Source organism: Fulmarus glacialis, unplaced genomic scaffold, assembly GCF_000690835.1.
Source record: "Fulmarus glacialis isolate BGI_N327 unplaced genomic scaffold, ASM69083v1 scaffold12020, whole genome shotgun sequence".
NCBI classification, from domain to species: Eukaryota; Metazoa; Chordata; class Aves; order Procellariiformes; family Procellariidae; genus Fulmarus; species Fulmarus glacialis.
The window spans coordinates 2,359-12,314 of record NW_009188401.1 but is presented as its reverse complement, the minus strand read 5'-3'; the positions used below and the strand labels follow the sequence as shown (position 1 = coordinate 12,314).

The window sequence follows — 9,956 nt, the reverse complement described above, 5'->3', positions numbered from 1 at the left end:
CCCCGGCCCATCGCGTGGGTGCTGACACCAGCCCGGCGGCATCGCTCCGCCGAGCGGCACCGCAGCTCCCGCGCTTGCTCATCGGGATGGACGGGCATGGAGGACAGGAGAAGGGATAAGCAGTTAAATTGCAGGACTAATGTTTTCTGAAGGCTCTTCTGGGTACTGATTTCTGACCCAGAAGCTGCTGGGGGGTGAGGACGGAGTTAAGGTGAGGTTATTTTGGAGTCGGATGGATGCGTGTATGGATGGATGCTGGCTGAGGGGGAGGCAGCAACGCTCAGGGGCAATTTGATTCCCACTGCAGGCGAAATCTGACCCAGGCTCCGAGTTCGCAGTTAGCAAAACATGTTGTTTTTTTTTTTTTTGCTAAATTACTTGCTATATTATAGAAAGATCTAGAAAGCAATCATTGCAAACGACACCCACCCAGCCCCATCATCCAGCCCCCTGAGCTCCCTGAATCCACGCTAGCAATCGTGAGATGATGGCAGACAGCAAATTTCCCAGCAGTTTGCGGCTGCTGCCTCCTCCTGAAAGACCCCCGTAACCCGGCTGGCGACGGCTCAGCCTCTTTGAGCAGCGTTTCGGCAGGGAAGAGGCTGGGGGGGGGGCTCTGGGCACAGGGCTGAACACCCCCTGTTCCCATCACTCCTAGCCCTGCAGCAGCTCCGAAACAGCAGGATTAGACCTACCCTGTCATGCCAAGCCTGAGCCGCTGTGATACCACACGACCTGAACCAGCCTGACTCAACCACCTGAAAATACAAATACAACTGCATTTTCTGTATCTATGTATAAACAAAACTTAAATACATACATCTATAATGTGTGTATATATATATATGTACAAATATAATGGCTCAGACTCTGGCCAGCACCAGGACCTCGTAGCTCTCGCACCAGGACTAACAGCATCTGCAGGATCCTGTTCCACAATTTATCCCGTTCGTTGCAATTTAAGCAAGCACTGGCTGGACAAATGAGGCTGGGCAGCATCTCCACAGCAGAGAAGATGCTCTCACCTGTTGTAATTAATTTTTGTCCATTTATTTCTGTTACCAAAATACCAGCTCTGGGACCCCAGTGCAAACTGGGGATGGGTTTTCCTTCTCCCATGCTCTGCTGCAATCTGGCTATACTTAAGTTGATGGTTTAGGATGTCTCGGTGTAACCCTCGAGCCCCGTTTTCTGGGATGCTGAACCTCAATGACTTCTTCTGCCTCTTCTGCAGATCTTCAAACAGCTGGGAAAGGAGGGTGAGAGCAGGAGCATCTCCCACCGGAGCCTGCCCGGTGCCTGGAGAGGAGCCGAAAGGAGACCCTATCGCCCGCTCTGCCCCGCAGGTTTTGGGGATGCATGGGACGAGTGGCGCAGGGCTGTGAAAGATCCTAAACTGATGAATTAAATGCCGGGCTTTAGCCGTCGTTTGCATTACCCTCGTTAGCCATCCTGATGGAGGTGGGCACGGCTTCTTGCCTGCAGTGTGGCCTTTTCCAGGGCACAAGCTCAGCCCTGGGGAGAGACTGGGGCAAACCAGACCCTGAGCACGAGGCTGGGGGGATCGTTCAGAGAGGCCTGAGCTCCTTTGAAGCAGCACTTCATAAATCCCAGTCTTAAAAAGGGCTCTGCAGCGTTTGCCCTTGCAGGCCTGCCTAAAAACAGACGCGCTTTTCCCGTGGGTATCGCGGCAGGTTTATCAGCCGTCGTGTTGCTATTTGCTTGCCAGGCACCCGGGGCCGTTCGCGTTTAGGTTTTCAGTGATCGTTTAGCAAGCGGCCCCCATGCAGCCCACCCAGTGCAGGTGCTGGAGGGGGAGACGTCCCCCCTTTTGCAGCCGGGGGGGGTGGACGGCTGGTGGCTTCGCCGCTCCGGGAGCCGATCACAACGGGCAATTGTCAAGTTGGGGCCCCTCTCGTTTGAGTTTTCTTCCTTTTATAGTAAGTAGCAGTTGCTCCAGCAGCTGGCCTGCCCCTCCGGGGTGAGGACAGGGCTCCGTATATAAGGGAAGGAGCAGACTTTGCCTTTCATCCCTCCGTTCGGTTGCTTCGCTGGGCAGCAGGACTCATCCCTGCACCTCTGCAAAGACCCAGCGCGATGCCGCTCAAGAAACCCGACCCGAAGAAGGAAGCAGCCAAACCGGCTGCAGCGCCGGAGCCACTGAGAGAGCCTGCCTTCGATCCCAAGAGCGTGAAGGTGAGTGAGGAATGAAGACGTCACCGTCTTTCTTCGTGCCTGCCATCTGCCAGGCGATGCAAGGCGCCACGCAAACGGCATTAATCAGGCTGAGAGCCAGGGTTGGGAGGGGAAAATTATCAGATTGCTTCGATGCAGCGGGCTGGGAGCGGTGCTCTCCTCGCTGGGGGGGATGTTTCAATCTCCCCCCATCCAGCCCAAGGAAACTGCTTCGCGCTCGCGGGACGCCGCTGCCCAGAGCTCCGGCTGCGGAGTCAAACACCCCAGGGCTCCTGGCTGAGACGCCGTGTTGGGGGCCCGGCAGCACTGAAAAGCTTTTCTGCCACCCACTGTCTCCATCCTAAAGTATTTTGCTGCCTGCGTTGTCTCCTCCATGTGAGAGCATCCTTTATCCAAGTCTCTACAACGGGAGCTCACTTTTTCTGTGATTCCCCAGGATATAGTTATATTTTTAAGCCAGAGCTGTGGCAGGAGAGTTGTTAATAGCAGGCTCAGCACGGAGGCTGTTTAATTACTTGAACTAGGGATCAAGCCTTGAAATAACACCCTTTCCACCCAAAACAGCCCTGACTGTGGCCCGAGCATCCCCGCTGTCTGCCCACCCATTGCCGGCTGCGCTTTTCACAGGGATCGCGGCTCCGCAGCGAGGGCAGGAGCGCTCCTGGGCATGGCACAGCCGGACACGGCATGGATACGGCCCCCCGCCCCGAGCAGGCTGCGGAGCCTGGGGAGGGAGATGCCCGAAGGCAGGAGAGAGCCCCTTGGCTACCCCCGGCAGTAACACAGCCCTCATGCCCGGCTCTGTTCTTTTCTCCCAACAGATTGAATTCACTGCAGAGCAGATCGAAGGTAAGCGCAGATTCACCTTCTCCCAGAGATGGCGTTAGAAACGGGGAGTCCTTTTTCCAGGTAGTTTTTCACAGCAGACATGAGAGCCAAGGCCCCGCACACCAAACCCCCTCCTGAAGGGAAGCCCAGCAGGATCCGGGTACCCCCTTCCCCGCAACACGCTGCTCATCCTCCAGGATGGGCTGGTCAGGTTTCCTAGCAGGTAGAAGGGACATACGAAATCAGAAAGCCGTGTCCCCAACCAGCATTGGACGGGTAAGGAGATGGGGAAGAGCGCTGGTGGGAAGGGAGGAGGCAGGAGAGGAGATGGAGGCGGGAGCAATGCCGGAGGCGAGTTGGGATTTAGCCGGGACTGCAGCGCTGGGCTGTCGGGAGCAATGAATGGATCCTGGCTCCTTGCCCTGCACTGAGGGTGCCCCAGTCGAAGAGGATAATCCCAGCTTCAGAGCCTGGCAGGGAAAAGGTATTTTTCCATTCATGGTGAGAGATGCAGCCTGGTTCAAAGTCTGGGATTCACACAGGAGGAGCAGCCTCCGGCGATGCAGGGACAGCCCCATGCCGAGGGGCTGAGCGGGGATTGGGATTTCTCATCTCTCCGCAGTTTTAATGCCTCTCTACAGACTAGGGAAGGGAGAAGATCTGAGGGCAGATCCCGGTGGGAATACTGGGAGGAGGAGACCCGGTATCCTGCAGGCTCGGCCCCCAAACCAGCTTTTGAAAGGAGAAAAGAGAGCCAGTGGAAATGTGAGCAAGCTAAAATGCTAAGATATTTGGATTTAACCTGCAGCGATGTCCCAGAGCATGTGACATGCTCCCGCGGCTCCAGGTAGTCGGGACATCACTGAGCACCCTCGTAGCGGTGCCTCTTGACCCCGGGACTCACAGGCGGTGATGTCCCTCCCTGGATCCCCCCCGGCGCCAGATGGAGGGATTTCACCTGCAGAGATGGAGCCATTGTGAGGTCAAGCAGGATAACAGCAGCACCCCGAGGTGCTGGGGGGGCACCGTGGACCGGACTACAGGGACACGGCATGGACATCGTGGGGACAGGTCCAGGGGATGGTGAGGCTTAGCAGAAAATATAAAGATGCCAAGTAGAAAACGGAGCAAACCCAAAGCCCTGGGCAAGGATTCCCACCAAACCCAAGGCAATGCCTACCAGACCATGACACCTCCATCTCTGCATGGAGACCGCGATCGTTTCATCCCACCCAACAGCAGGAAGAACAGCAGCTCTGCTTTGAGTGAGCTATTGCAGGACATCATGAAGAAGATGGATCAGAACCTGGAATTCATTAGCGCCATGGACAAGAAACTCACAGCTCTGAGCGCTCATGTGGACAGCCTGGAAAGGCTGATTACCTGCTTGGGCCAGTCAACTGCTCAGGTGGACTCGCTGATCTGGAGGCAGCAGGATGAAATCCAGAAGCGTGTGGAGCATCCGCTGCAGGAAAACCACCATCTCGCTGCCTTCATGGAGCAGCTGGAGAGGCAGGTGCCAGCCACCAGCCTCGAGGTCCTTGGCTTGCCTGCAGAGGAGGAGGGTAAGGACTTGGGGGGGTTCCTGGAGGACTGGTTTCCCACATTTTGCACCTCGACACCAGTGAGGAGCCTGTTGTAGTGGAGAAGATCTTCTGGGGTGAAACGAGAGGCAGAGACCAGGCTCTGAGCAGCCACAGGAGCATGGTTGTCCATGTAAACCAACACTGGGATTAAAGAGAGAATCCAGCAGCAGGTCAGGAAGCTGAAAAGCATCACACGCAGAAGGAAAGAGATCCTTAATTGTTCCTAATTTAGGCCTCCTTCCTCCAGGTAAAATGCAACACTTAATGGCATGATAATTCACGGGAGCGAGCTTGGAAATGAATCTCCCACGTCCTTCCAAGTATGCACGACATGTGGTCTGCAAGGCTGGGGTGGACATGGTCATCCTTCCCCAAACATGAGCAATGCCGTGCTGTGTCTGCCTGGCTGGGGTTGGGGGGATGCCAGCAGAGCGGACGGGGTGTTGCAGGTGTCATGGGAGTGCAGTGGGACGGTCATGGGGTCCTCAGGAGGCCCTGAGTCAAAAAGGGGAAGAGCAAAGGGGATGTTCTGCAGCAAAAACAGCAGCCTGCACCTGCAGCCAATGCTGCCAGCACAAGGTGGTGCAGGAATCCCAGCAAGATTCACCCAGGCAGCTCCGCACGGGTGGCAAAACCTGCTCGAGAAGCTGAGCGACTCGTTGAAGGAGTCTGGCAAGCTTCGGTGGCTCGTTGCTCAAGCACAGGGCTGCCTGCCCTGGGCAGCAGCGACGGGTGCAGAGGGCACCCACCACACACGTGTCCATCCCTTCCCTGCCTGCCAGGCAGGACTCGCTCCCAGCGGGGTGGGAAATGGGGCCAGCATGGCAGAGGACATCCGAGTTCTTCTTCCCCACAGAGTTCAAAGAAGCCTTCAGCCTGTTTGACCGGACGCCCACGGGAGCCATGCAGATCACCTACGCGCAGTGCGGGGACGTCCTACGGGCGCTTGGTCACAACCCCACCAACGCAGAGGTCCTGAAGGTGCTGGGCAAGGCCAAACCAGAAGGTGACAGCAAACTGGGGCAGCGGGGACAGGGTGGGACAAGAAATCCCTGTGCTCCCTGGCAGCAAATTAAGGATTATGTCCCCTGTAGGAACAGCCCTGCAAGATGAAGGAATTGGGAAGGAAATGACGCAGAGAGGCTTCATTCCTGCAAAATTCCTTTGCTTCCCCTCCCTGTACCATGGCTGACGTAAGGAACAGGCTGTCCTTAGCTGGGGATGGTGGTAATTGATGCTTAGCAGACCATATCCTGAGCTGGTGCAAATTGGTGTAACCTGACCAGTCCCAGTGCAGCCGCATTGCCTTGGTGGCAGAGGACCTACCTGCTGGTTTTAATTTTTGGCTGATATCAGCAGCCTGTGTGCAGTCCCCAGATGTTAATACTTTATGCCTCATATGGATCTTCCCATCTCAAGTATAATATACTAACAGTCCCATCACTTTGTGGGGTTTCTCCCTTGTACTCAGGTGGAAATGAGACCAAGAAGGTTAAGCAGGAGGTCCTCAGAGGCTGACCAGCCCAACAAAGTTAATCTCTGACCCCATCTCCTCTTCCCCTTCCAGAAATGAACACAAAGACGCTGGACTTCGAGACCTTCCTCCCCATCCTGCAGCACTTCACCCGCAACAAGGAGCAGGGCACCTTCGAGGACTTTGTGGAAGGGCTGCGTGTCTTCGACAAAGAGGGCAACGGCATGGTGATGGGGGCCGAGCTGCGCCATGTGCTGGTCACGCTGGGTATGGGCTGGCCCTGGGGAGGGGAGCAGGACACAGGCCATCCCTAAGCTCTTTCTGGGCAAATGGCTTGGGTTAGTTTGCTGGTCCCACATGTCGGAGAGACCCTTTTTATTCTGCTGCTCGTAGGCTTTTGTAGGAGTGAATGGCTCCTGAATGTGTGGCCTTTTCCATGCCACAGCTTCATGCATGATCCAGCTAAGATGGAGAGTCCATAACATCCTCAACTATCAGACAATCGTTGCACCTTGGTCCTCTCTTCACAATCCCCCACCAGCACTCCCCAGCGTGTAGTGGCGCACAGCTCCTCTTTAATCTCCTTTTCCTTCCTCTGGTGGCTTTGGCTCTCTGGAAGAAGGACAGGAAGGTCCTGGCAGGCTGAGAACCCTTCCCCTCACCTCTGTGTCCTCCTCTCCCAGGGGAGAAGATGACAGAAAACGAGGTGGAGCAGCTCATGGCAGGGCAAGAAGATGCTAATGGCTGTATCAACTATGAAGGTAGGAGCAAGAGATTCCCCTCGGGGCCATCTCAGATATGGTTGTCCTGTCTTAGGGTGTAAAATGTGTCCTCTGCGAGGACATTGGTGATCACTGAGAGGGAGGTGTGGACCATCCTCCAAAGCCTTTCTGAGGAGAGCTGCGAGACATGTCAGCTGGGGTGGGAACAAGGTGGTTGTGCCAGTGATTTCCAGTAAAAGCAGCTGAAGACAGCATGTTTCCAAGGGTTTCAGGACTGTTTTATCCCCAGTTTTGGCACTGTTTTGTTGTAAGCTATCAAAAATAAACAAAGCCAGCATCTTTCACAGCAGAGGCTAATTGGGAACATTTGGAGACCCAGATCGCTCGCAGCTCCAAGAGGGTGAAAATCTGGCATAGGGGGTGGCTAAATCTGGGAACCCCTAAATTGGAGAGCATTGAGGAAAAGAGGGTACCCATTTCCCTTGGCCTCAGAAAACTGGGGATAGCGGTACTGGCTCATCTTCAAGAGGGGTTTGGTATCCCTCTAACCAGGTTTGGGATGGCATGCAGAGATGGGAACAGAAGGAGAAATCTCAGTCCTGGCAGAGCACAGCCCCTTCGTCCCTGGGGTGTCCCGGGCTGGGGGTACCCCCCACAGCCTCTCTGCCCACCCCACCACAGCTCACAGCATGCTTTGACCTCTCATGCTCTCATTTCTCATTTCCTCCTCAGCTTTTGTCAAGCACATCATGTCTGGCTGAAAGAAGAAACTTCAGGTGAGTTTATCAGGGTCTCCTGCTGCTTACTCTGAAATTGGAAATCCTGCATATGACAGCCAGGGGCAGAGGAACCAAAACCCAAACCCCACAAGCAACCCTGCAGCGGACCAATGCCACAGGAATAATCCCAGCTCTGAAAGCACAAAAAGCTGTGTTCATGATAACAAACCTCATTTGTAACTCGTGCTGTTTAAAATTTATCGGGACAGCATCAGCGACTGTCAGTCGTGGTCTGGTTAATTGTGGTGAATCTCTGCTCGGAAAGAAAGAAGTTGGTGTGGTTTATGGCGATATATTTTCTAACCCACCAGGAGCTCAGGTGGTCATCAAACAGCAGCCGGTGGAAATAAATATTTAAAAACTTGCAGCAGTAAATTACTAAATGCTAAGAAAATACTAAACACTTAGCGAGGAAATTTCTATACTGCTGTGCTAATACTTAAGAAATATCAACATTCCCATTAACATTAGAGAGAATATGGAAAATGTACCATTGATACTTGTTAAGCTTTTTATGTTCCTCTAAGTCTGCCTGAGGAAAACAGAGAAACAGGTTTCTTTTAGGGTGAACTATCCCTCCGAAATCTATTCAATTTAAAAGAGAATCCAAATTACTAAGACCTGGCCCGAGTCTCCCCTGCCAGTTTCTTACGGTTTAGTTATCTCGCTTACTTTTCTTAAACATTGTTCCTCTCCTCAGCTGTGTGAAAGGCAGCAGGCAAAAAAAAAAAAAAAGAAGAAAAAAATGACCTTCAGATACTGCTAAATACACAAATTAAACATTTAAAAATCTCTTCTTTTTTGCCCTCTACAAATCTCTTTAAACATCAGAAGGTTAAAATGGAGGCAGACAGAAGTCTGAACTTTGAATGTTCAGCATCCTTTTTAGCTAGTTTAATCCATTTCTCTCCGGTTCCTGTTCACCAGCTCAGCAATATAGGTGGTTAGGTGGCAAACGCTGCCAGGGAGATTTAATTCTACACAAAACTATTTGCATGAAACACTTTTTTTAATGGTGTGGAATTGTGGCTATTGACATTTTGGGTTCATCTGAGAAGGAGCACTCCTGTCTCAAAGATTCATTGCATTAAGCCCTCTCATGCTTGTCTCCCAGGCTCTCGGAAATGTTTGAACCCGCCTGAGCACCACGAACAGCGAGATTCCTCCATCCATGTCCCTTCCTCCCTGGATGTCACACATCTGCAGAGATGTTTCGCATGAGCCACCATGAAGAGTTGGCCTCCACATGTGTGTGCCTAAGCCTCGGTATACAATGAGACATCTGCAACTTGGTTTTAAACCTTAAGTTATTCTTTTCAGGTTTTTCCTGTGATAATCGGCTCATTAAATTTTGCTCCTTACTCCCTTAAATGGTATCTCTGCTTTGGCTTTGGACTACTCATTGAAGCAGTAGATGGAGGAGACCCCTCGTCTCCACCAGCAATTGGAGATGGCAGGATGATCCCACAGAGAGGCGAAAAAGGCAGGTTTTATGACCACTGGATGTGAGGGAGGAGTTCAGACTTGGGGTGAGGGTCTTTGTTCATCACCCCACCCTCAGTGTGGGGCCAGGAGCTGGGCTGCAGTCTGGCCATGTCTTGCTGATGGAGGTAGGTAGGCCTGGAGCAAAGTGAGCATGAGGGACAGGTCGCACCAAACGGACCCCCCTGTTCTTGGGAGGTTCTTCACCTCTTCTCTGCCCTAAAACCAGCCCTTTTTTGGACATATAGCCCATCCATCCTACAACATGCTGCCCCATGAGCATCGCCTCCAGGTCCAGGCTGAACTGCACCATGGAGCAAAGAGGGACCTGCTTGGCCCTGCCACCGTCCCTGTCACAGGAGAGATCAGCAGGCACCTCTCCTTCATCAACGTGCTGCCTGTCCCAGCCAAAAAAGGCCAGAGGCCCTTTAAAAAAAAAACAAAAACATTTAAAACATTCTTTTTTCTATATCACTGACAGGTCCAAAAATCTACTTTTGAAGGTTGGTTTCCAGGAAGTTGAATCCTGATGAATCAGCAAGGGGGAAAGAAAACGGGGAAGCAATGTGTATTTCTGGGCCAGGTCACACCTCCATCCTCATGGCATGGGACAGTGGGTCCCTGGGGTGCAGGCAGTGTCCTGCCTGGGATGGAGCCCAGCCAGGACAGGGCTCCCTGGGCGGTTCCTCTCCAGGCAGACACCGTGTTCACAGCCAGAAGCTGTCTGGGGGCTGTGCAATGCAAGCTGGTGGCTCTCTCCCTCTTCCTACCTGCAAAAAAATCATCATAGCATCATTAGAAGTGGTGAATAATTCATGACAGATAACTCAGCCCTCCCATCAGCAGAACACCTGGGAGCAGAAAATGCTTTTCTTTGATTTGTTCCTTA

The 9,956-nt window shown here is 53.0% G+C and overlaps 1 protein-coding gene across 1 annotated transcript; it reads left to right on the top strand.

Moving 5' to 3' along the window:
* The first annotated feature begins 2,049 nt into the window (after positions 1-2,049).
* MYL4 (myosin, light chain 4, alkali; atrial, embryonic) lies at positions 2,050-7,796 on the top strand. Its single transcript, XM_009578498.1, has 6 exons — positions 2,050-2,196; positions 3,018-3,045; positions 5,467-5,616; positions 6,178-6,351; positions 6,768-6,845; positions 7,539-7,796. The coding sequence occupies exons 1-6, from the start codon at positions 2,098-2,100 to the stop codon at positions 7,565-7,567; spliced, it is 558 nt and encodes a 185-aa protein (XP_009576793.1). The 5' UTR covers positions 2,050-2,097; the 3' UTR covers positions 7,568-7,796.
* The last annotated feature ends 2,160 nt before the right edge of the window (positions 7,797-9,956 follow it).